At 43.7% G+C, this 27,187-nt stretch overlaps 1 protein-coding gene across 1 annotated transcript in view; it reads right to left on the bottom strand.

Annotated features, from left to right (window-relative positions):
- The window catches only part of RAB22A (RAB22A, member RAS oncogene family), a 52,871-nt gene that overhangs the window by 13,448 nt on the left and 12,236 nt on the right, over positions 1–27,187 (bottom strand). The window contains exon 3 of the mRNA XM_079943738.1: positions 8,188–8,269. Within this exon, the coding sequence (XP_079799864.1) occupies positions 8,188–8,269 (82 nt within the window). The remainder of the gene's footprint in view (positions 1–8,187; positions 8,270–27,187) is intronic.

The raw sequence follows: 27,187 nt of genomic DNA on the forward strand, positions 1-27,187 counted from the left end.
GCAAAGGCAACGCTGTAATCTAAACGCTGACTGTGCCACGGAGATGAGCGCACATTTACATTCGCCACTTGCATGAGCCTGTAACTCGCGTTTTTGGTAACTTCCACACACGTGGCAGTTCCCAAATGCAGGTACATATCTCATTTCATTTACATGAATTTAACTCTGTGTGCAGGGCTCCTTCCCACCAATCACCTCCCTGCCCCAATGCAACAGGGAGGGAAGAGAAGGAAAGGGAGAACAACAACAATTCGAGCAGCGAGGCTGATCTAGTGGGCCATTTCTCGTGATAGAGTGTGAGATGGAAAATGGGAAGCTCTCTCTCCAGTCAACCCTGGTTCCTGGGCATCTGTGTGAGAACCTTGCTCAGTGAATGTGATGCCAGTGTTGAAAGACAAGACTCTTATCTACGCTTGACCTTTGTCTTACACCCTGACTTTGAAACCTGATCCCTACATATGATGTGAGAGATACCACTGGACTCCCCTCTGGGTCTCTGTTCTGTGGCTTCCCCGCAAAACACAGGTAGGAACTGTCATCAGAAGCGAGCATCTGAATACATTCCATATACAGAATTACAGACTCCACAACTTCTTAACCAATGACTTAAACTTTGGCTTTTAAACTTTCATGCTAATTTGAGTTTTATAAATGAAAGTAAAATTATGACTGTAGACTCCATGAGGAAGAGAGCATGTCTGTTTAGTACCCCATTTTATCTCTGGGCCAGGTGCCTGGCACACTGTAGTAAGGCAGAAAGAAGTGGGGAATAAGGGAATAAGAACTGTTTAGGTGCAGGAGGAGGTCAAACTAAATGCCAAACCCAGATGACCATCCATGTGAAGTTTTACTAGTCTCAGTGCGAAAGATCCCTGCTGCTGGGGTCAAAGCCGGGTAACTTCCAATATAATATGTTAAGTTTTAGAGAAGAAAAAGAACCACTAATAATAAAACCTGTAAGCAACTTTAAGGAAACCAGATTATTAGGTAAAAAAGATTCTGGACTGTCTTTCATGCGGTGAGAGTCACAGGAGCAAAGGCAATGATATTAGCTTTCATTTTTGATGCGTTATTCTGGCAACATGCTTTACAAGATGGTTGGTTTTTTGGCTTTGTTTTCTTTGTTTGTTTTTTGCATTTAAATTTGTAAGGTAAAATTCATTTAGAGAAGTGCAAAGATCTTAAGTTTGCTAAAAGGTCTTAAGTTTTGGTAAAACAACAAATGTGTATGTGTACAACCACGTAAACACCATCCCACTGAGATATAAAACGTTTGTATCAACATGGAAAGTTCCCTAATGCTCTTCTTTTCACGCCCCTTCTTTATCCTTGAATATCCAAGTCTATTTTATTGATATTGATATAACCACAATGGTTTTCTCTTGCTTAAGATCCGCATAGAATATCCTCTTCCATTCTCTTATTTTCAAGCAATCTCTGGGTTTACATTTAAGGGAATCCTTTTATAACCAGCACATTGTTAGATCCTGACTTTTGATCCAATCTGACAACCTCTGCCTTTTAAGTGGAATGTTTAGTTCCTTTACATTTAATGTACTTACCGATATATTTGGTTTTTACTAATATTAGGTCTACCATTTGCTGTTTGCTTTATATTTGTTCCATTAAAAAAAAGAAAACCCTGTTCTTCCTTTCTTCCCTTCTTTTGCATTAACTATTTTTTAGTATTCAATTTTAACTTATTAATTTGTCCATTGACTTTTCAGTTATACCTTCCTGTATTACTTTTTAAGTGGCTGCTCTTGTAACTACAATATACATTCCTCACAGTTGACGTAGAGTTTAAAATGCACCACCTCGGGCTTCCCTGGTGGCGCAGTGGTTGAGAGTCCGCCTGCCGACGCAGGGGACGCAGGTTCGTGCCCCGGTCCGGGAAGATCCCACATGCCGCGGAGCGGCTGGGCCCGTGAGCCATGGCCGCTGAGCCTGCGCGTCCGGAGCCTGTGCTCCGCAACGGGAGAGGCCACAGTGGTGAGAGGCCCGCGTACCGCAAAAAAAAAAAAAAAAAAAAAAAAAAAAGCACCACCTCATGTAAAAGATCAGAACCTTGCAAGATTTGTTTTATCCCACTGTCCTTTGTGCTACTGTCAAATATTTTAAAGCTATGTGATGACCCACACAATCCAATATTATAATTTTTGCATTAAATAGCCAGTCGTCTCTTAAATAAGAAAAAAGACAGATTTTTATATTTACTGTTTCTAGTGGTTATTATTTCTTCCTATGGATCTGAGTTACCATCTAGTGTCATTTCCTCTACCCCGAGAACCGTTCTGGGACCGCTGCTGCTAAATCCTCTCTGTTTTTCTTCTTCTAACAGTGTCATGACTTTGACTTCATATTTTAAAGATAATTTTGGCACTTTAAAGATACACTGCTCCACTGTCTCCTGGCCTCCACTGACTCCGTGGGAAGCTGGCCCTCATTCATACTGTTGTGTCCCGCACATAATGTGTCTATACTATTATCTCTGGCTGCTTTCAAGATCTGTCTCTTTAACTTTGGTTTTCAGCAGTTTGATTATGATGGAACTAGATGTGGTTTTCTTTGTACCTATGAGTCTGCTAAACTTTTGGATTTGTGAGTTGATATATTCCACAAAATTTGGGAAATTTTCAGCCATTATTTCTCAAAATATCTTTTCTTTCTGTCTCCTTCCCCTCTTTTTACAACTTCTGGGTCTCAAGTTACACATATGTTAGATTGTTTGAATTTGTCCCTATGGTACTAAGACTATGTTCCTATTCTTCCACTCTTTGTTCTTTTGTTTTGTCACTTACCCAGTGGACTTTTCATCTTAAATACTACAGTTTTCAGTTTTAGCATTTCCGTCTGATTATTAGTTGCCATTCTGTGTAAGATTCCCCATCTGCAGTTAAGTAGATTATGACTACTTTTCCTAAAAAAAAAAAAAAAAAAAGACTACTTTTCCTTTAAATCTCTGAACATTTCCAAACCATCTGGTTTCCATTATCTTCTCTGAAGAGTGTTAAAACACTGGCTGATCACCCTGAGATTGGTTTTACACATGGTTAGGGTGGGTCTACTTGGGTCTCTACTCTTAAGACATGGCCCTTCAGAAGTTTCAAGGGAAGCCCAACGTGTTTATCAATCCCCTCGAACAGGGCAGGACTGGACTTTCCTGTGATGAGCAGCAGCTGAATCTCTGCTCTGTCTTGTCACTCCTCCAGCTGTTGGCTTCTGTTGGGTCTCTTAGTGTCGCCCCCGTGCAGTCACAATCTGGGGGTTAAGCAAAGCCTTGAAGGGAATTTACAAGCAGATTTTGGGGGCTTCCCTCCTTGTTGGATCCATCTTTTCTGGGATTTGCCTCCTTCTTTCCCAGCTGCTCTAGCAACCTTAAACTCTGTCCTCAAATACTGCAAGCTAAAAAGACAGCCTTTCTGCGGGAGTCCTAGCTACCCTGTGCTGCATGGTCTGGGGAGCGCCCTCTGGGGAAAAGCCATGAAAATGTGAGTCTCACTCAATGTCGTTCCCTTTTCAGTCCCCAGACTGCATCTGGTTGCTTGGCAGTACCTTCAGAGAGTTGTTTAATGTTCTGTCCAGAGTTTATACATAATAGTTCTCTGTGGGAGGGTTAGTCTGTTACAAGCCACTCTACCATCACTGACACTGAAACTCTTTCCATGTCCTTTTGGTGTAAAGAAAGGCGGCGGCAGCTTAAAAAGAGACTAAAGGGACGTCCGCACAGCTCTGCTCCCAATCTGGCTCTAGATCAGGGGTTGGCAAACTTTTTCTGGAAGGGGCTAGGCAGTAAACATTTGGGCCTTGTGGGTCATATGATCTCTGTCGCAACTCCTCAGCTCCATTACGGAAGCGTGGAAGTAGCCATAGACAATACGTAAACAAATAAGCACGGCTGTGCTCTGATAAAGCGGGAAGCGAGCTGCATTTGGCCTGTGGGCCACAGTGTGGACCCTGGCTCTAGGTATTACGCCACTACACGTTTTCCTGATTTCAGACACGAGAACAACTCTTATGTGGCTCCTGTGACAGTGGATGAGTCCCTGTCTTCCTGGTGCTCTGCCCTCTAGAAACAGCCATTAGGAGAAACCACAGTAAGATTCAGGGACATAAACCTTCAAGGACTGGATGCAGTGTCTATTAGACTTTGATTAGAAGCTTTCTTTTACATGATCACAGACAGATGGCAAGTAATTGAAATGCTGCTGCTACAGTTACGGTGCATTTCTGATATGGACTTGAGGTGCATGTCTGAGCAGGGGCTGGGTCTGTCTCCATGCTTCTGCAGGAGTCCCTGTTAGTGAAGGGTGATTGGTGGGAAAAGATCACTTAAAACGAATTCATTTAGGATAGCAAATAGGAATGAAAAGGTTTGACAAAGGCTCTATCTTGAGAAAAAAAATTATGAAAACGAGTTTCATTTTATCTGATATTAGAAAAAACTTAGGTTTATTATTGCAACCAGGAGCTAGTTTCCTGAATGAACACTGAGTCAGAGTTGATCGTAACTTGACTGTGATTCTTTTGATAAAACCATATGCTGGCACAATATGATATCTATCTTTCATTTCATGTTTGCCCTTCCTAGTCCTATCATAAAAAAGGAATTTTTACAAGATATTTGAGGACTCCAACAGTTTTCCCCAGGCCTCTCAACCTTCTGATACACAAATCATTACCTTCTGAAGCACTTATGTCATCATTCTGATCAGCAGTGCTCTCCTCACTTAATGTAACAAACCCCTCACCGTCCATGGCTTTGCATGACATCTGCGAAGTGCTCCAAAATCACTTTCATTGACTTAATCAAATTACTTTGCAACCAACTGTCACTGGACCATCAGAAAGATGACCCATCTGTGAAAACGCGAGGGTTAAGTGGGGAGGATGTTTGAATGGTCAGTTCATCATAAAGGGGTGCCATTTTACGATGACTTTTGGTTCCATAATAAATGTCATTACTACAGAGAGCTGAATAATAAATATGCAAATATCGGAAGTGTATAATTTGAGGCATGCAATACTCACATGGTGAAACTAGGCAGAGGATCTGTTCCTCCTTACCTGTGCCAAAGCAGGGCTGACAATCAACTGATCTAAATCCACTGGCATCAATACTGTGTGCCAGGGGCTGAGCGCACAGACATGAGGACGGTCCCTGCCCCCAAGGAGCTCACAGTCTAACAGAAGATAAACAAGTAAGGAACCGGGGGACAATCCCACGGATGTGGGCAATCGCAAAGACTGTTCAGGATCCGAAGAGATACACTAAAGAGTTCAGCTGCTAACTGGTCCTCCCAATATCTGAGCGTCAACCCCAGGTCAGGCTCTGTGCTGGGCCCTGGGAATACGACCCCGTGGTCCCGGCTCTCACAGTTTACAGTCTGTGGGGACAGCCTGTCAGGAAGAGTGTGTAGACAGATATCTAATTACAACTTGGAATGAGGGTCCTGAGGGAAATGAATAAAGGACAGTGACGGAGAATGAGCTGGGGTCATGCTTAGGTGCAGAGGGGTTAGGGAAAACTGTGACGGTGTGACACTGAACTTGAGACGAAAAGGCTGGTAAGGAGCCAGCTGGCCAGGCTCCGAGTAGAGGGAAGAGAGAGTTCCAGTACGAGAAACAGCGTGTGTGAGGCCTGGTTCTGGAGAGTCTGAGGAACTGAGCGGAGGCAGTGGGCTGGAGCTCAGCGGGTGAGAGCGTGGACGGACCGGGAGGGCCCTGGAGAACAGGTGGAACAGGCCATGCAGGGCTGTGCAGGCCAGTGGGCAGGGCGTGGCTCCCAGGAGAGGGGCAGTGGGCAGTCACTGAAGGGCAGTAAGTGGGAGGATAAGGTACTAAGTGGGGCTGGGAAGGGGGTAGGCAGGAAGACCAGTTCAAAGGTGAAAGGAATTCTCAGGTGAGAGTTAAAGGTGGTGGAGAGCAGAGAGCTGGCAGTGGAGACAGGGAGAACCGAGCGGATCTGAGGTGCATTGAGAAGCCGGAGCTGTCGGGACATGCGGTCTCGCCGACGTGGCAGGCTGACGGGGAGGGGGTCAAGGAGAGCCTCCGCGTTCACGCCTGAGCACAGCGGGCACGTGGCCACCTGAGGACTGCAGGGGTGGTGAGGAAAGCTCCCTGGGCGACATGAGACGCGAGCTCTGAAGGCTGAGCATGGCGCTCTCTAGGCTAACGGTGGGAGGGAGGGTATTCTGAGCAGAGGGAACGGCAAGCCATGGGTATGAGGGTGTGGACTGGCCTGGCGCACTGCAGAAGCCTATGCAGTTTGGTCTTGGAGGATGAACTGGTGGAAGGAGGTGAAGGTGGAGAGTCAGGCCGAGGTTGGCACGGTCCGGGCCCTAAAGGCCGTGCCCAGGACAAGCGGGAAGGACAAGCTCACACATGCGCCCTAGAGGATCCTCACAGCATTTCAAACAGTCTGTGATTAGCTGTCAGATGCTTCGCTCTTCTTAAACCCTGTGATCCGGCAACAACCAGCTGGCGCGAGGGCTCACTGCAGGCACCCCTCTCCTGAGGGTCTCCTCGGCGCGGGGCTCTGATGGGCGGGCCTTCCGGGCCCACTGGGCTCATCTACATTCCCTGCGCGAGCCCCTGGATGGTTCAGTGATCTAGCTCCAGGTAGGGGTGAGGCAGATTTGCATCTCAGGGCAACTACTCTTGGTGCAGAATCAATTAGAAATGGGGAAACGAGAGGCATGCAGACCAGCTAATTACAAAACTTCACAGAATCCTGCTTTTATGGTAGCAGTAAGAGAGAGGCATAAACCCTTGTGTTGTTCTTTTTTTATGTTCTGGAAAGATGTTACATATCACCATGTCTACCAGGACGGGCTCTGATTCAAAGCATAATGGAATCTATATCATAGCATGTGCTTTATAATGAGGGTTTCGCTGTGTCATCAAATATATGGGAGGGGGTAACCGAAACTTGGGATTCAGTGAAAGGGCACATATATTACTTGTACGAAGAGCCACGAGTTCGTGGCTAATAGGCTAGATGCCAGGGCTGTGGCAATGGATATATTCAGGAACACTGTGTGGCAAGCAGTCCTTCTGAAGGACAGCAGAGTGACGGTTAGCAAAAGCCTATCCCCACTGGAGACGCACAGCCCAAACAACATAGGAGCAGCGGGGACCGGAGACTTAGCAGATGCATCTAAGATGAGGAAATGGACACAAGGTGTGATATCCAGCATTAAAAAAACAGAAGAAACCAAACAGAGCAAACTTTAGACATTAAATCTGTACAAAATGTATGCTGTCTACGTCTAGGAGAACAGTAATGGTTTGTTGGGTTTTCCTCCACGTGTCTGTGATGATTCTTGTCAGGTTTTATACCATTTGCGGTATCTATGACATCTCAGATAAGACTGTGAGGACAGACTATGTCTCCTGATTACTTCTTCTATAAGAGCTTAAGGTAGCACTGTGTATCCATCACATGTTCTTGTTTTGATAATACTGTTTGAAAACAAAAGTAAACAGCAGCTGAATAATGGGGTAGCTGCCAGACACACCTCAACAGGGAAATGAAACTCCGGGCCCAGAGGGAAAATGAGGTGGCAGCAGCGTCTGGTCCCCTCCCCGCCTTCCCACCCCGTCCGATTTGGGCGGGCTTTGCCAAATGCCATTCTGCACGGTGATGCCGCGCTCCCGGCCCCAGCTCTGGTCCAGGCCCTTCCTGAGGCAGACGACCACCCTGGACAGCTTCATCATCAGGCGTTTATTAAGCACCTATCGCACGGCACCGTGTTAGCTCATGCATTTCACTTAAATCTCAACCTTTATATGCTGTGAAGTTCCCTCCTTAGCTTTTAAAAGGCGACTATAAATGAGATGTGCTTAACTCTCCCTTTCTACCATTAATTCTTTTATATCTTTGCTAGAGGATGGAGCCCAAATTACACACAATACTCTGAGCAGGGTTTTATCAGACCTGTTACTCAGCGTTTAATTGAAGACACTAAAAAGTATAAAAATGCCCTCAGTGCCCATATCACTTTCTCCATCGGTGGACTCTGTGGTTCTAATTGAAAAGAAAAAGGCTGGCCCACGCAAATGGAAAGACGTGTCTCCAGCGCAGAGAAGCGAGGTGAGCAACGTGAAATGACAGGAACCGGCGGTTTTGTTGGAGCTTTAATTTGGGCCTCAGAAAAACACACAGCGAATTAAAGAGTGACTTACTCGTTCTTGTCCAGCCGTATCCCAGATTAGGAATTTATGCAGCTCATTCTGGTACTGGACGGTCTTGGTCATAAAAGATGCCCTGTAAAGAGAGACCTAAATGATCAGAACACAATTATTTAGAGCGCGTCGCCAGCCCCAGCGGGAACCACCACCTAGACTTCACGTTCAAACTCCCGCTCCACACTACATGCTAATCGGGGTCCTCTCTGGAGTATTTACGAGCTGCTCAGATGCTGGCTGCACATTCTGTGTCAAAATAAAGTGTCAGGCATATCTGCCCAACACAAAGGAAGGGTTCTTTGGCTTGTGGCTGCCTGAGCTCCATATCAAAAGAACCAAGAGATAATTTGATAATCCAGATATTAGCCTCCCTTGTAATATACAGAAGCTGTTCTTTAAAAAGATGGCACCATGGGAAAACTTTTGTAAAAAAAACTGTGTCCAGGAAATCAGTGTGCTTATAAGCATTAGGCCATTTAGGTCTGTCCTCACCCATTCCTAAACCACATGACCACATACAGAGCTAGTGTAATACTAGAGTTAATAAAACTAAGATGCCAAACAAGAAGCAGGAAGACAGCTGGTACCTCTGTGTTTCAGCAACAAAGCAGCCCCTGGGTGGTCCTGATGGGCCACATCAGGCCTCAGGGGCCGCCCCAGCCCTCCATGGGGAAAGGAATGCTGATGTGCTCTCTGTGAGGTGCCACTCTGCCCAGAGGCCCGTGAAGGCAGGGGCTGGGGGTGTCTCATGCTTTCTGGAGAATCTATGAGGGGCTGTGGTGGCCCAGAACACACGCCTGGACCCTCTAGGGGCTCCTGGCTAAAGGTTCAGAAGTCCTGCCCTGGGCCTGTGCTCGGCCCCAATGCTACCCTCTCCTCCCCATCTCACCCAGGAAGCTCCCTCCTGGGAAGCCCTTTCTCTCCCAGTCTCCTCAGTGCATCCGAGTCTGGCTCAAGAACCCAGAGATGACTATGTCTTCCTTCCCACTGAATAAGCCTTCTGGGGCCGAGGGTCAAGTTGTACTCTTGGAGTCATGGCCTAATCATCCTAATCAGACAACCAACTCGATGGCTAGACATTTTCAAATGTGCTGGATCTGAAATACCCTTGAGATTCAAGTAACAGATACATAATTTTCAAGAAAGTTCAAGCTGAAATCGATAGAATGACTTTCTGAAGTATTACTGAGCTTAGATAAGTATCAGAATCCTAGGTTTAAAAACTTAAACTCTGATACAATGAATTCCTGGTAATATTTATATAAATTTATGGTTTAGCAAGCAGCCACCAAAACAGTGACTGTGATGAGGAAGGGGGAGTGAGCCGGGAAGCAAGATCACATTTATTGGGCCGCGGCTACTTGGTATCTCCTTAAGGGAAGTTTACCCCGTGCTGTCCTTAGTAAAGTGCTTTAGGCACAGAAGGTGCTCAATAAATGCTTATCATGTCAAGAACTTCTGGCAACTCAGCATGATTAAATCAAGATATGCACCATGATTTCTCACTTTAGGAAAGATCTAAGCATTCAAAAAGCCTTATTTATTGTGAAGATTAAATGATATGATGTATGTGAAAGCGCTTTGCAAATTGTAAAGTATTATCCCTATACAAAATATTATTACTATTGTTATTATTGTTATTTAAAGGCAGCTGCAGGAAATGTTTTAGTTTAGACTCTGCAATTAGTCCTAAGAGCATGCAACTCAACTCTCCATCAATTATGGCTGTGGTGTTAGCTGTAAGAGTGACAACAGACACCTGTTAACAGAGCCACTGCATCCAACACATCCAACAAGAGAAGAACAAGAGAAGAACAAGAGAGAAATATGCTTTAAGTAGAGAAAAAGCTGAGAAAGATATATACAACAATTAAAAGGAAATGTTTCATTATCAAATCTGAATTCACTGAAATCCAACCAACCTGCCAACCGTTTTCCTTGTAATGAAAGCACAGATTCATTACTCAGACAGGAGGAGAAAAGACAAAATGGCAGCTGCAATGTAATGCAGGGATCTAAAAGGATTAACCCTAACTTCCTGTCTGCGACCATGGCCATCCTTCCACCTCTCCCCCATGGTCGCTCTCTAGACAACTCCTCCCCGTCTGCACTGAGGTCCTGTCGTGTCCAAAGCTCTCTACTTGGGTCTCCTTGGATCTACACATCTGTTGGCCTCTTGTCCTTTTATCGCCAGCAGCACTCGCCATACTGTGCCAGTTCTTTAGGAATCTTGCCTGTCCTTCTGTCTCAACTACCTGGAAAAGCCTCTCTCCCTGATTCCTCTGCAGAGAGGTGGGGTGGCTGCCTTGCTGGAAGAAAGTCACAGAGCTGTGAGGACCGGTGTGAAGACTGTCCTACTTCAGCTGAACCCGCCCAGGCCTCTCATTCCACACAGCAACGATCCCACACTCCTACGACTTTTTTCCAGCTCCCAACCACTGCCCGAGACCCCTCTTTCCTGGGCAACAGCTTGTTTCGGCCTTCTCAGAGAAGACAGAGGTTATAAGCCCAAAGTTTCCCCACATGTTCCCCCATCAACCATCCCAACTTGAGAATAAACACACTTCCATTCACACCAGCTATGATTTCCACTTTTCTGCCTCTGCTGAGTCAGAGATGTCTTGTCTTTGATTCACCCATCATCACTGCTCTCATCATGATCCCAGCACACCCTGCCTGGGCCACTGCAGTCATCGAACTGGTCTCCTCCTCGCAGACTCAAATCCTCCCAATCGCTCTGTTTCTGCCTTCATGATGACTGTTCCTTTTCCTTGAATGCTTTCCTCCCTGGCCAAATGCTCCTCAGGTTTTAGGTCTTAGCTCAGCTGCCAACAATCACAAAAATCTGTGTGGTCCACCCAAGCCAGGCAGCTTTGCACCCCAACTTCACCCTGCAACACACACATCATCCCATTTGTCTTCAGGGCATCTGCTACAAGGTCTGTATGATATCTGCCTGGCTTATTTATTTATCTATTTTTAAATTTACCTGTTCAATGCCTAACTCACCCATGAGAAATGTAAGCGCCACGAAGGTAGGGACCTTGTTGTACGTCTTTCCCTGTAATAGGCGTATCTTCCTCATCTCCCTCCTTGCTATCCTGGAATTCTGACAAAGCATTTACCATGTGCCATAAGCCACTTCGCCTTCCATGACGCCCACAGCTCCAGGGAGTCTCGGCCAAGCACTCCCCAAAGCATAAAGTGAGAAGTGCTTCTGGAGCACAGAGAGCTGAGATCAGAGGAGCCTTGGGGGCTCTTGAGCCAGGGGGGTGGCCTCTGGGGGTGGGGCTGGGTGCCACCAGCAGGGCTGGCCATGCCCAGGGAAGGCCTCACGACCTGCTGCTGCTTGGCCGCCAGCTCTCACCTCCAGGCCAGCCAACAGGCACTGGGAGACAGCCAGGCGTCTTGAGCAGTGACCAACTCCCGTGTCCCTCCGTCGCCCAGACTTCCAGAGCCATGCTAAGGAAGAGGCTGTGGCACTCACGGCTGAAGCAGGAGTGCCTCCCCAACCGCCGGGTCTCAGCTCAGGTGGCTGTGGCGTGACCACCACGCCTCCCTGTCCTCTCCTCCCCGAGCCCCGTGACGCCTCTTTACTGCAACAGGTATCTCTGTTGATCTTTGAGAACCTGAGATCTTGGCCTCTCACACCTGTAAGGACATTTCCTCCCCTACACAGTGACAATACCCTGACTCGGGCCAAACACGGCAGGGGGTGATGCCCACTGTCTCTCCCGGGTGGTCCCTGCGTGCTGGCTGGCCCTGGGCAGGAGGCCTCCCGCACGGCTCACCAGAGTGAATCCTGTCCCACAGCTTTAGGCTTTCATCCGTGGGGGACAGCGCTTTTCTAAATCTGACCGCCTTCAGCTCAGCTCCACAATCTAGACACTTCATTCCCATCTCACACATGATGCGGTGAAGACGGGGCTTATTTCCACTCCACTCCCACAACAGTCCCCAATTCCAAGTTCTCAATCAGAACATGGTGTCTGCCTTCCACGGAACAGACACTGGTCTGCAACTCTTCTTTGTCCTTTGTTACTTCCATCCACTCTGAGAGAACTGTCTGGTTCTTCATTTTACATTTAATCTGCATTTGAACCTCAACCCCTGAAATAAATTCATAAATTGGACCCTACTCTTCGAGCGGGACCACTACAATTTCTCCCTCCCACCATGACTCCACCTCCAGGATCACTCCTTTAACGTTCAAGTTAAGTGATGCGGACGGTATGATAACTTCAGTAGCTTGCTTTTTGAAAAGCAGGCGATGGCTTCCTGCATCCAAACGATACGTTCTTATTTTCCAGCCTGCCACTTACTTGTCTGATAACCTTATTCTTCACTGCTAAACCATCTCTCCTCACTCTGCCTACGCAGATCTTATTACCTTTTAAATCTAAGATCCCTACTAGCATTATTTCCTAAAGCTAGAATGCCTTTCATATACCTCTCCATTTTTCATGACATTCTAAAAATATGACTTTCATGGGCACCAAGTAGTCATGATCTTTGGTAGGAGCACGTGTTCCCAATGAAAGTACCTGCTACAAGGTGTTTTAAAAATGCCTTTCCTCTAACTGCAGTAGGCTTGTTCGGCTCTCTCAGAACACAGGTGTGCTCTGCATCACACTCCAGTACCTCCAAGCCCTTTCCTTGGAATGACACTGCCATCCCCATAATGGTCTGTGGTGCCTTGTAAGGAAGGCTTTGAGTATCCAGAACCTCAGCTCGTCATGTAGGTTCCACAGTCACATGCATCTTTAAACTCTACCATCTCTCAGAGATCTAAGGTCTGACATGCCATTTCGTACCACTCTGCACAGGGCTGTTGTCTAGGCAGCCCTGCCCACCTGAACCAGAGCGGTGGGTGCACACGAGACAGCTAGGCCACAGGTTCACGATCACCCTAAGCAAGTTCTCCGGTACTTTCTACATTTTTGTCATTCTAAAAACTTTTGCAAAAATATTTAAAATCAAGGAAAACATTACTTTAAACCTAAAGACAATTAGACTTAATAACAAAGAGCGTAGCCTAAGTTCGTCAAGAATAACTTACACAACGGAAAAACTTTTCACAACATAAACAATAAAATCAACAACAATAGGGATGCAGCTAGCTGCCCTGAGTGGCCATGATGGTCAGGTGCTCTTCTCGTCCTTCACGCGTGTGACCCCATTTAGTCCTTGCTGTTAGCCTCTGGGTTGGGTTCGATTCGTCAGCACCATTTTGCAGACAAGGCATGGAGGGGCGGAGCAAGTGAGTGGCACAGCTGGGAACCTCACCAGGCGGCCGGGCCCTGAGCCTGGCCTGGGAACCGCAGCACCGCAGGGCCGTCGTGCACTGGGTGGTCGACTCCCTCAAACACATGCCTTCTTCTGTCCGGCAGGAAGTCTGGGCAGGCAGGAAGGCTGCAACCCCACCCCTGCCCCCAGGAGGCTCACAGGGAGAGGACTGGTCAGATGACAAATAATTATAAGGCAGATACTCAACGAGATACTGAAGGATGGACAGAGAGCTGCGGGAGCACAGAGGTAAAGCCACATCTGAGTTCCCAGGGGAAGGGTGACTCCAGGTGCAGGAGGATGGATAACACCCCTCAAGAGGATGTCCACACCCCAACCCTAGAACCTGTGAATAAGTTACTTTCCATGGCAAAAGGGGCCTTACAGACGCAATTAGGTTAAGAATCTTGCAATGGGGTGAGGATGCTGGATTATCAGATGGGCCCAATGTAATCACAAGGGTCCTTAGAAGGAGACGAGGAGAAGCTGGAGGCAGAGAAGGTTATGTAAGATGCAAGTGGAGACCAGGATAATGTGCCCTGAAGATGGGTGAAAGGCATCTTCCGGGGCGCTGCTCCCTTCCCCTGTGTTGTGAGGCGCTCTCCTGCACGGGAGCTTGTTTTCCAGAGGGTGCTGGGCTCGAAGTGGCCAAGACCCCACCCCACTGGCCTGGTTTCCCAGGGTCCTCGCGTAGGGGAGGAGAGCCATGCCCTGCTTCCTTTCCCATCCTTCTGGATTTGTTACTATTTTGCGTTCTTAACACCTGCTAATAAAGACTGTCTACAATGAAAAAAAAAGAAAGCACCCGAGAGAGCAGCGGTGCCAGGTATGGGAGGCTGGAAGAAAGGCAGCCCCGAGAAGCTGCAAAAGGCAAGGAAGCCAATTCCCTCCTCAGAGCCTCTGGGGGAGGGAACCAGCTCTGCCAATACCCTGACTTTAAGCCAGTACAACTGATTTCAGACTTCTGACTTCCAGAACTATAAGACAATAAACTTGCGCTCTTGCAAGTGACATTTGCTATATTTTGTTACAGCAGCAATAGGAAACTAATACACTAGGGAGGACTTCACGAGAAGAGCTGAAGTTGGAGCTGAACCCCACTGAACCCTCCTTCAGGAGAGTTTGCCCAGCAGAGGCCCAGCAACAGGACCTAAGGTGGGGAGATCACATTCTATGAAGAGAAACAGCAGAACAAAAGCACAGAATGGTGAACGTGCAAGACGAATCCAGGTGGTTCTGCAGAGTGAGCCTGGGTGGGGTGGGGTGGCCAGCACATTCAGGTAACCACAGAAAAGGCTCCAGGCAGGGCGCGGACAGACAGGTGGTGAAGGTCAACGAGACGCTGCATCTTCAAACCAACGAGTGTCTGCTCTGCGTGAGGCCCTGTTTCCTGTATGTCAGCATCTCCCGAAGGCCAGGGCCTCACTGTCACCATTTCTGCCATATCCATGTTCCATCTGTATTACTTACTACTGAATATTGTAAAAAATCATTCTATTTTTTAACTTAAACTTCTCTGAGCAATAATATTGGTAAAATTAAAATCCAGCAGGATTCATGGACTAGTTTATTTTTTCTAACAGACCACAAAATACTTAACAATATAAATTTAAAACGACCACCTGTGCACCATGTGAAGTCATTTGGAGGATGGTGTTTGGGGAAAGACGGCTGAAAGTGGGAGGAGCCCCTGAGGGGGGAGGAAGGCATAGTGTTATCAGACCTGTTTGAAAGCTGAATTCTGGAAGCAACAGGCCTTTGGGGTCCTTCTGCCAGATACCAAGCCCTTAATAACCCGTGGATGAGTGAGACGGATGGCTATTTTTAAGGACCTTACAGGGCAGAAGTGGAAATGGATTTCTAGGCAAAACCTGGGGAATACTAAGCACCGTGAGAGCTTGGACCAGATGGAGGGAACGGGACACAAAAGGGAAACAGGGAAGGAAACGAGCTAGGAGGCCCTGAAACAATCCTGGAGAAAGGTGGCAACTATGTGTGTGATGAGCTATTTCAGTCATTTCCAAATTGTTACTATATCATTAATTTTTGGAATAGGTAATACACTCGTAGGCTTCATGACCCAGAATGTCCAGAACAGGTATACTGGCCTGAAATGTCTCCCTCGCACCCCTCTCTCCCAGCCATTCAATTCCTCTCCCTGGAAACTATCTCGTCCGTTTCTTAGGTTTCCTTTCAGATATACCTGCGGTTTATACAAGCATATGTGCATACAGTTTTCCCTGCATCCTCTTTTATTTATTAACCCAGATGGTAGAATATAGTACGTATCTTTGATTTTTTTCACTCTACACTACACCTAGGAGGTCATCCAATATAAGTATATAAAGTTTTCTCAAGCTGGCCTTTTCCCCTTCATCATATTATATCAAGTGATTACACTATAAACAATAGAATCAGCCCCCTGCTAATCCACAACGCTGCAAGGACTAATCTTGTGTAGTTACTAACCTTGTTGTTTGGAACTTCTGTGAGTTTACCTGAAGGATAAAGCCCTAGAAGTAGAATTTCTGGGCAAGGATCTGAGACAACAGCATTCTCACTAGGAGTGCAGGCTTTTTGGCCAGACTACCCAGCTCTGTTTATTAGTTTTGCCACCAACTGGGCAAGTCAATTAACCTTTCTTTGCCTCAGTTCTCTCATCTGAAAACTAGGAATACCTTCAGTACCTATGACACAGGGCTTTAAAGCGTTTTATATATATAAATATATATGTACATTTTACCGAAGTATAACTAACGAACAATAAAATGAAGCATATGGTTTGACATTTCATATTCTCGTGTAACTACTGCCCCAAACAAGATAAAGAACATTTCTATAACCCCCAAAGTTTCCTTAGTTAAGGAAAGTTTGCCCATTTCTAGTTAAGTCTTGTACCTACCCCAGGCAAAACCTTTTGACTCCTACTTCTTAGATGAGTTTTGACTGTCCTTGGATTTCATAGAAAGTATATACTCTTGTGTCTGGCATCTTTCATTTAATGACGTTTTTGAAAGGAATCTATATTATTTGACAGCTAATTCTTCTTTTATTACTGTATGGTATTCCATTGTATGAATATATCAGACTTTGCCCATCATTATGTCAAGGGATATTTGGGTTGTTTCAAGCTTTTGGCTATTATGAATAAGGCATTTTTTTTTACAAGTCTTTCTCTAAACATATATTTTAATTTCTCTTGGGTGAATACCTAAGGGTGGAAGTGCTGAGTCATAAGTTAGATATACGTTTAACTTAATACGAAAATAGAGCACAGTCCTCTGAAGCAGTCACACTATTTCCTACTCCCCTCAGAAATGTATCCCGTTCTAGCTGCTCCACATTCTCACCAGCATTTTGGCTGTTATGCTTTAATGTCAGCCATGCCTTATGACAAGGCAAGGATGTCCACTCTCACCACTTGTATTCGACACTGTATTGGAGGATTGAGTCAATAATATAAGGGAAAAAAAGCACCAAGACTGTAAAAACAGTAAAACTGTCACAGAGACCATATTTATAGACCTCAATATAGTGTATGTAGAAATGCACAATGTCCTGTGGAGTCTATAAAATATGTGAATGCTAGAAATAAGAAAATTGACATTCAATGTAATTATTTCCATGACTGGTTTTAAGTTTCTCGTTTTGGCATTTGTTTGTTTCTCTGCTCCTCCTTTTCTGACTTCTTTTGGATAAATCACACTTTTTTCTGTATTCTATTTTTTCTCTTGTATTGACTTTTTAGCGATACCCCTTTGTGTGTGCCTATTTTTTCCAATGTTTCTCTAGAGTTTACAATATGAATCTTTAAATTTCAGTCTATTTCCACATAATATGGTGCTACTTCATGAACAATGGAAGATATACAACAATCTAATTTCATGTATTCCTCTCCCACCCATTGTGCTCGTTGCCTTATATTTAGCTTCTTCAAATGTTATAAACACAGTAATACAATTGTTATTTTTGTTTTAAAAGCCAACAGTCTTCTTAGAATTTCATTTAGTATCTTTCATGATATGGGTCTGCTGTAGGCAAATTCTCTCAGCTTTTGCCTGCAAATATCTTTAATTTACCTTCACTTTTGAAGAAAATTTTTGCTAGATATAGAATTCATGCTTGGCAGGTCCCTGCCCCACCTTTACTTACTGTGTTGAAGATGCCATGTCATTATCTTCTGACCTCCAGTGTTTGTTTAGAAGTCAGTGACAATTCTTATCACTGTTCTTCAGTATATAATGTGTTTTTTAATGCCCTTCTGATTGCTTTTAAGATCAACTCTTTTGTATTTATTCTGATTGGCGTTTGGAGATATTCTTGGATTTGTGTATTGATCACTTTCATCAGTTTTGGAAAGTTCTTGTCCTTTATGTCTTGAATTATATTTTTGTGCCATTCTTCTTCTCCTTTCTTTCTGGGATGCCAGTGATGTGTATGTGAGCGTGGCATAATAAGAAATATATATTTGGTCTTTGTTCCCAGGCTCTGACACAGGGCTCTTAAATCTCTTGGAATATCCTGAGTGAGTGTCTTTTGTTCAGATGAGGTGAATCCTGGCAGGTCTCTAGATAGCTCCAGATTGTGGGGTGGGAGGGCGGGTTGCCAGAAAGACCAGATCTTGATAAGGGGGTTGGAACTTTCGGCCCTACCCTCCATCCTCTGGGGAGGGAGGAGGAGCTGGAGACTGAGTTAATCTCAATGGCCAATGATTTAGTCAGTCATGCCTAGCAATCGAGCCTCCATAAAAAGTCCTTAACAAAGGGGTTTGAAGAGTTTCTGGATTGGTGGCATCCCCCCAACTCCACAGGACAGAAGCTCCTGTGCTTGGGACGCTTCCAGCACTACAGACCTCTCTGTCTCACTCTTCATTTGTATACTTTATAATAAACCAGTAAATGTAAGTAAAGTATGTTCCCGAGTTCTGTGAGCTATTCTAGCAAATTATCAAACCTCAAAGGGGTGGAGGGGTATGTGTGTGTGCATGGGAGTCTCAACTTTGTAGCCACGTCAGACAGAAGTGTGGGTGCCCTGGGCACGTGACACTGGACTGGCACCAGGAGAGCCAGCAGTCTCGTGGGACTGAGGTGTGAACCTGTGGAGTCTGACACAACTCTGGGGAGGTAGTGTCAGAAACGAACTGGACTGAAGGATGTCCAGTGGTTGTCTGGAGAGTTGGAGAGTTGATTGTTGGTGTGGAAAAAACCACACATTTGGTGGAAGAGGTGTCATGAGTAAAAAGTTACAGTGAAACTGCCTTGATATTGTCCTACAGATTCCAGACGTCCTTTTGTTGTTGTTGTTAACTCTTTTCTTCCCCTTGTGGTTCAGTCTACTGACCTGACTTTAAATACAACTTTTATTAGATCAGCTGAATGGCTGACCGGCCACAGCAGAGGAAGGATCGGCAAACATGATCAGGATTTTGAGTTCTCTTGGCCTTCCAGCTCCCTGCCTGGATCCCTGTGCCCTGGCTGCTGTCACCCTACGTCCAGTGAAGGTGGGGACTCCCTCAGAGATGTTTCTCTGGGCTCACCAGCTGCCTCAAGTCTCCGCAGTTGACAGCCTGAGGGCCCCGTCTACGGCAGCTTCTCCCTGTCCCTGTCTCTGCAGGGAAGGAGGGCAGCCATGGATCACTTCTCTCTTGTGAGTGGCTTGTCACTTTCTGAAGTTTAGTTCATTTAGGTTACTTTGTGAGCTGAGATGTCTAATGGGCTTTTAAAAATTTATCTTGCTGGTTTTGTTTATTTTTGGATGAGAATTTTGTGACTTTTTATATCTGGATGGTAAGCACGCAGGGTTGTTTTAAGGATTAAGTTACCGTATTTGAAGTATAAAGTATGAGCAACATTATCACTACAGCTTGGAGCTTGGCGTGGTTGTATCAATTCACACTCAGTGGTGGACGCACTGACAAGGAGGATGAGGTCTTTGGGACGGAAGGTGGAGAGAGGAGTTCAGGGGCAGATATGTGATGTCCCAGGCGTGTCTGCAGTGACACAGCAGTCATCTGCAGTCGCTGGAGAAAGGTGGCTCTCAAGGTTGTGAGGGTGAATGAAATCACCTGGGCCAAGACCCAGGGCCATGGCAGAAATCTTCCCTGCTTCCACATTTTAGGGGTGGACACAAAGGCCAAGAAACAGAAAAAGGAGGACTATCCCAAGAGGTAGGAAGGAGGAGAATCAGAACTGTATCCCAGGGACTTCCTTGGTGGCCTGGTGGTTAAGAATCCGCCTGCCAATGCAGGGGACATAGGTTCGAGCCCTGGTCCAGGAAGATCCCACGTACCATGGAGCAACTAAGCCCATGCGCCACAACTACCGAGCCTGAGCCCTACAGTCCACGAGCCACGACTACTGAGCCCGTGTGCCTCAACTACTAAAGCCCGCGCGCCTAGAGCCTGTGCTCCACAACAAGAGAAGCCACTGCAATGAGAAACCAGCACACTGCAATGAAGAGTAGCCCCCACTTGCCACAACTAGAGAAAGCCCGTGCATAGCAACAAAGACCCAATGCAGCCAAAATAAATAAATAAACAAACAAATAAATAAACTGAACCCTGGCCTCAGAACCTTTGCACTTTCTTAAAAAAAAAAAAAAAGAACTGTATCCCAGGTAACAAGAGGCTTTGCAGAAAAAAATAAAGAATGCTAGGTACTTCTAGAGAGGAGAAATACAATAAAATTATACTTGGCCATTCACGAGCTGATGTTAAACTCTGCAACAGTGGTTTCAGTGCACTAATAGGGCAGATGTCGATAAGAGGAGGATCTAAAATGAATCAGAGATTGGTAAATAGAGATGATGACTGTATACAATTGTAAAAGTCTTATAATTAAAGAACAATCTTTTTTTTTTTACTGAGCACATAACTAAGGGCTAGGCACTAAGGATACGTCTGTAGTCACGCTGGATAAGGTTCCTTTTCTCATAGAACTATGGAGTGGTGGGGTCAGACAGTAAGTAAATAAATAGATAAATGATAATAGATTTTAATATTTACTATGAAAATAACAAAACATTATGTGGTAATAGCGATTAGAGTGGTTATTTCAGCAAGGAAAAGAGCACTAAAAGAAACAAACCAACCAGATATTCCAGAACTTTAGAAAAATAATAACTGAAATAAAGAATAAAGATAGGTTTAAAATTAGATTAGAATTAGTTGAAAAATTTTAAAAGATTAAAAACTGGATTAAGGGCTAGGAGAAAATACCTAGTTTAAGGCGTGGAGGAAAAAAATAATGGAAAGTGTAGAAAAGAGTGTAAAAGCCACACACACAAATTCTAAACTATATGTAATAGTAGTCTGAGAATGTGAAGAGAGAAAATGGAGCAAAAGCCATATTGAAGAGATAATGGTTGAGAATTTTCCAACTTGAAAGACATCAAACCACAGGTTCAAGAAATACTATGAACCCAAGCAGGATAAATACAACAAAAGTCTCACCTAAGCACATCAAAGTAAAACTGGTGAAACCTTAAGATGAAAAGGACATCTCAAAGGCACTCAGAAGAAAAAATGACGCATTAATATTCGGAGAGCAACAAGACTGACACCTGACTTCAATAAAAACAGATGAAGTTGTAAGAAAATGGGATACATATTTTCAAAGACCTAAGACAATAACTGAAAACCAAGAATTCTATATCCAATGAAAATAGACTTTAAAAAATGATTGTGACGTGCCAAAATAGCTTAAATTAAAAACAACTGTTGAAGATGTGGAACAAATGGACCTGTCATGTATTGCTGGTAGGAATGGAAAAGTGCATGCAACCACTTTGGAAAACAGTAAGTTCTTATAAACATGCCTTAAAACCTATTGTGGCAGTCAGCATCTAAGACGGCCCTAAGGATCCTCACTCCTGGTATTTATGTCCTCGTGTAGTCCCCTCCCACAGTGAATGGAGCTGACCCGTGTAACCAAGAGGTTATTACTGAAATGAAGGTGAGGTCACAAAGACACTGTGGCTTCCATCCTGGGCTCCCATGTTGTGAGGACACTCAAGCAACCCTATGGAGAGGTCAGTATGGCAAGAGCCAGAATCGCCCAGCTAAGTTGCTCCTGAATTCCTGACCTACAAAAACTGTGAGACAATAGGTGTTCATTGTTGTTTTCAGCTGCTAAGGTTTAGGGTACTCTGTTACACATAGTAGATAAGAAACATGCCTTTGAACCAGAAATTCCATCTTCAGGTATATACTCAAGAGTGACACGTGTACATATCTACACACAAAAACTGTACACAAATATTCACAGCAGCTTTATTCATAATAGCTTAAAAGTGGACTCCATTTAAATGTCCATCAATAGGAGACTACAGAAACAAATTGTGGTATATTCATACAATACAACACTACTCAGCAATAAAAAGGAACACACTACTGATTTGTGCAAAAACATGGATGAATCTCAAAAACAGTATTTTCAGCAAAGGAAGGCAGCACACATGAGTAGATATAATAAGCCTGCGTTTATATGGAGCTTAAAACACACATTTACTCTATTGTTATAGGTTAGGTTGACGATGGTCAGGCTGATGAGGCAGGGGTGGGTACACCAGGAAGGGAACTTTCTGGGGTAATGGAAATGTTCTATAGCTTGATGGCACTTAAACAAGTACAAGGCAAAAATGCACTGAACCGCACATTTTATTGTATGTAAATAAAAGCTCTATTTAAAAAAGATGAAATTAAAGACATTTTCAGACCCAAAAAACCCCCAGCACCAGAAGAGTACTGTAAAGGAGATATGAAACAGTGTTCTTCAGAATGAAATAAATAATCCCAGATGGAAGGTCTGAAACGCAGGCAGGGATGTAAAGCAACAGGAAGAGTAAACATGTGGAGAAAACTGACAGGAATGTTGACTGTATAACAATAATAAAGGTCCTATAAGGTCTAGAATTAAAATGCACTGTAAAAGCATAAAAGGCAGGAAACAGGGAAATTGGATTTGAGATCCTTGCATTGTGGGAATGTGGTGAAGGTAATTTATATTAGACTCAAAAGAGTCAAGGATGCGTAAGGTAATTGCTAGAGTAACAATTAAAGAACAATCAAAGAATGTATTTCCAAGGTAACAAAGGGGGAAATATGGCATTAAAAGCAAAACAAAACAAAATTCAACCCACAAGAGCACAGGACAGGGTAAATAAAAAGCAAAGTGTAAAATTGTAGTGTTTAAACATAAATACATCAGTAATTATATTAAAAGTAAAATAATTAAATACTCAAATTAAAAGTCAAAGCCAGGAGCTCTGAGCCCAGGCACGGTGGTGGTAGCCCGCACTGGGAGAATCCTCACCAGCCTGTCAAGCAGAAAACCAGTGCCGCTGGCTGCAGGATGGGGTTTGGGGCTCCCAGTGTGGCTGGAAATGCAGATGGGATGCCCTGGGAAGGAAGATGCTGCAGAGGGAGCCTCAAATCTATGCATCAAGTCCCCTCAGACCCACGGTGACTTTGAACCGCACATGTGCGGGGGAGACTCCAAAGACAGCGTGATGGAAGGCTGAGCAGGATTTCAGCTGCTGCCAACCGCGCGACAAAGAGTTGGAAGTCTGAATCCTGCCGACTTACAGGGGCCCAGTGAGCACCCTGAGTGAAAAGCCAGGTAGGCCATCCTTCAGAAGTAAAGACTGTGTCCCAGGAATAAGGATTTGCCATGAGGCTGAAGGCAACAATCCAACAGAACCATCCTAATAACAGAGTGTAAAAGCACGTTTCTCCAAGTTCAAGGTGATTAGCCCACAGTTCAACCTTCTGCCAAAACAAAACTCAGCACTGCGCAGAAGATAAGAGAATAGAAAATCCCTACAACATACCTCTGCAGCATTCAGTATACAATAGTAATTAAAGAAAAGCTACTACATATGCAAAGACATGTGACCCAAGGTCAAGAGAAAAAAGAGTAAATAGCAACAGATCCTGAGCTGATCCAGATGTTGGCACTAGCAGACATGTGCTTTAAAAGCTATTAGAAATATAATCAGGACTTAAAGACAAAGAGTCATATTGAGTGAACAGATAAGCTTACAAATATAAAAAACAAAGACTCTAGAATTAGACAGTATTTGAAGTGAAAAAAATATACTAGATGTGCTTAAAAGACAGAAGAAAGGATCAATCGAACTTAAAGACAGATCAACAGAAATAACGTGATCCTTAAAGAGAAAAAGATGGAAAACAAAGCAAAACAAAACCCAGGCCGCAGTCACCTGCGAGATAATATCCAACAGTTTAATACATGAGTGACTGGAATCCTGTAGGTGGAGCAAGAGAATGGGGTAGACAAAATATTTTAAAAAATACTGGTTGAAAATGTCCCAAACAATCATATTTCTAATCCAAGCAACTCAGTTACCCCAGAGTATATCAAGCACCTAGCACACAACAGTAAACTGCTGAAGACAAAAGATAAAGAGACCCTAGATAACTAATAAGAACGTGCTGTATAGCATAGGGATCTCTACTTAATACTCTGTAATGACCTATATGGGAAAAGAATCTAAAAAAGAGTGGGTATATGTATATGAATAATTGATTCACTTTGCTGTATAGCAGAAACGAATACAACATTGTAAAGCAATTATACTCCAATAAATATTAATTAAAAAAAAAGATAAAGAGATCTTAAAGCAGCCAGATGATAAAAACATATGCTACATACAGGGGAACAGTGCTACAGATGACGCCAGGCCGCTCAGCAGAAACCACGAAGGCCAGAATACAGTAGAATACTATACTCAAAATGCTGAAAGAAAACTATCTGTAATTACACCTCCAAGTGTGTACCTCTGACATCTTCACTCATCTCACCCATGGAACGTACAGCTTGGTGACTATAGTTAATAATATTGTACTGTATATTTGAAAGTTGTTGAGTAAATCCTAAATGTTCTCATAGCGAGAAAAAAAATTTTCTAACTATGTGTGGTGATTGGATGTTAACCACACTTATTGTGTAATCACTTCACAATATGGTCCCATATCAAATCATTATGCTGTACAAACAAAATACAAAAAGGGGGAAAAAACCCCCCAGAAATCCTTATCTAGCAAAAATATCCTTTAAAAGTGAGGATGTAATACAGACCTTTTCAGAGAAACAAAAACTGAGGGACTCTGTCACTAGTAGCCCTGAGATCCATGAGATGCTAAAACAGTTCTTTAGGCTGAAGGGAAATAACAACAGATGAAAACTCAATTCTACAGGAAGGAATGAAGAGCAATGGAAATGGTAATATGGGTGTAAAATAAAAAGAAATGAGTTTTGCATTTCCTCTTTTTTTCTACCCTGAATAATTACTCAAATCTCAGAATCACTTAAATTAGGTGGGCCAAGCAGGAAGGTACATGCAGCGGAGGGGTGGGGTGACCCAGGCTCACAGAGCCAGCGTGTAAGGTGAAGAGTGCATCAACAGCTCAATGTTATACTGTTTTATACCAAGCAGCCAGCTGTCTTCTAATGACATTCGGGGGATAAAAGTTGGTTGTCCTTTAATGTCTATTTACAGTAAAATAGCCATCATTAAAAACACACAAACAAACTTGAAACAGTCTCTAATTTAGAGAAAAGTTACCGGTACAGAAGTTATTTGTCCTGAGCCATTTCAGAGTAAGTTGCCTCATTACCTCTGAACATTGGTGGACATTTCCTACAAACAAGACTATCTTCCTGCGCAAGCAGAATAAGATAATCAAAACTTGAAATTAACACCGACACATTACTACCATCTATTCTTCAGAGCCCATCTGAGTTCTGCCAATTGTCCTAATAACACCCTTTTTGGTACAACATCCACTTCAAAACACATGCTGTAGTCAGCTGCCACGACTCTTCAGTCTCCTTCAGTCTGGGTTAGCTTCTCGGTCTTTCCTTGACTTTTTAAACTTTGAGACTTTTGAAGATTATATACCTGTCATTTTGTAAAGCGTTCCTCAATCCGAGTTTATCTGATGTTTACTCACAACGTGATTAGATACAGTAAGGGTGATTAAACTTTTGAAATTCAATTAATGTAATTGTGGTAGTTACAACATGTGTTCATTTTTTGCCTTTTGATACTCCTTCCTTCAAGAGTGGAGCTTAATTCCATACCCTGCGAGTCTGGGATGGGCTTAGTAACTCCCTTCTAAGGCGTCATAAAAATACTACAGATTCTTCCTTGCTCTCCCTTGGGTCACCTGCCCTGGGGAAAGTTAGCTGTCCTTTTGTGAGGACACTCACGCAGCCCCATGGAGAGGCCCACATGGTGAAGATCTGAGGAACTGAGGCCTCCAGTCAACAGCCATGTGAGTGTGCCATCTTGGAAGCAGATCCTTCAACCCCAGCCAAGCTTTCCAATGACTGCAGCCCTGACTTGACTGGGACATCTTGACTGCAACACCACAGAAGACTGAGCCAAAACGGTATCAGCTAAGCCACTCTGATTTCTGATCCACAGAAAATGTGGATAATAAATGTTTGTTGTTTCAAGCCGCTAAGTGTTGGGATAATTTGTTACTTAGCAATTGATAATGAACACAGTTATCCACCACATTAACAGAAAAAAGGAGGTAACAAACCATACTGTCATCTAAATAGATGCAGAAAAGTATTAAGACAGAATTCAAGACCCATTCTTGATTTAAAAGAACTTTCAGCAAACTAGAAAAAGAAGGAAGCTTCCTTATCTTAATAATGGGCACCCTACAACTAACATCATACTTAATAGTATAATGTTGAATGTTTTTCCACTAAGATTGGGAAAAGGCAAGGATGTTGGTCACCACTTTTATTCAATATGGTACCGGAGGTCCTAGCCAATGCAGCAAGATATGGAAAAAATTAAAAGGAAGAAACTGACTTTATTCTCAGACAACATAATCATGCATGTAAAAAAACCCTAAGGACTCTACAAGATAGCTATCAGAATAAATGAATTTAACAGGATTAAAGTATATAAGGTCAATATAAGAAAATCAGTGGTATTTCTATATACAGGTACAAACAATTGTAAATAAAATAAAAAATTACAATTCCATTTACAATAGTTTAAAAAACATTAATATTTAGGAAAAATTTTTAACAAAAATACTCTTAAGACTCCTGAACTAAAAACTACAAAACAACGCAGAGACAAATTAAAGAAGACCTAAGTAAATGGAGAAAGGCACCATGTTCATGGATCAGAAGACTCAGTATTATAATTTATTAAGATGCCAATGCTACTCAATGGAGAAAAGAAAGTCTTTCAACAAATGATGCTGGGACAACTGGATAATCACATGGCAAAATAATGACTCTTACCTCCACCTCACAGAATACAGAAAAATTAATTTGAGATGGATCAAAGAACTAAAAGTAAGGCTAAAACTATGATGAAAACATAGGAGAACATCTCTGAGAACTTGGGGGCAAGCAGCGCTTGTTTAGAGAGGACCAAAAAAGCATGAACCCAAGAAGACAAAACTGATAACATGGCCTTCATTGAAATTAAAACTCCTCATTAAGAAAATGAAAAGGCAAGCCACAGAATAGAAGAAAATATTCACAATAAATATACCTGACAAGAGAGTTCTATTTGTAATATGTAAAGAATTTCTACAAGTCTGTAAGAAATAAGGCAAAAACTCCCAGTAAAAATGGGCAAAAGACCTGAGTACTGACTTCATAAGAGATATATGAATGACAAATACACACAAGAAAAATGCTTAACATTATTA

The sequence above is a fragment of the Stenella coeruleoalba genome (assembly GCF_951394435.1).
Source record: "Stenella coeruleoalba genome assembly, chromosome: 15".
Classification (NCBI taxonomy): Eukaryota; Metazoa; Chordata; class Mammalia; order Artiodactyla; family Delphinidae; genus Stenella; species Stenella coeruleoalba.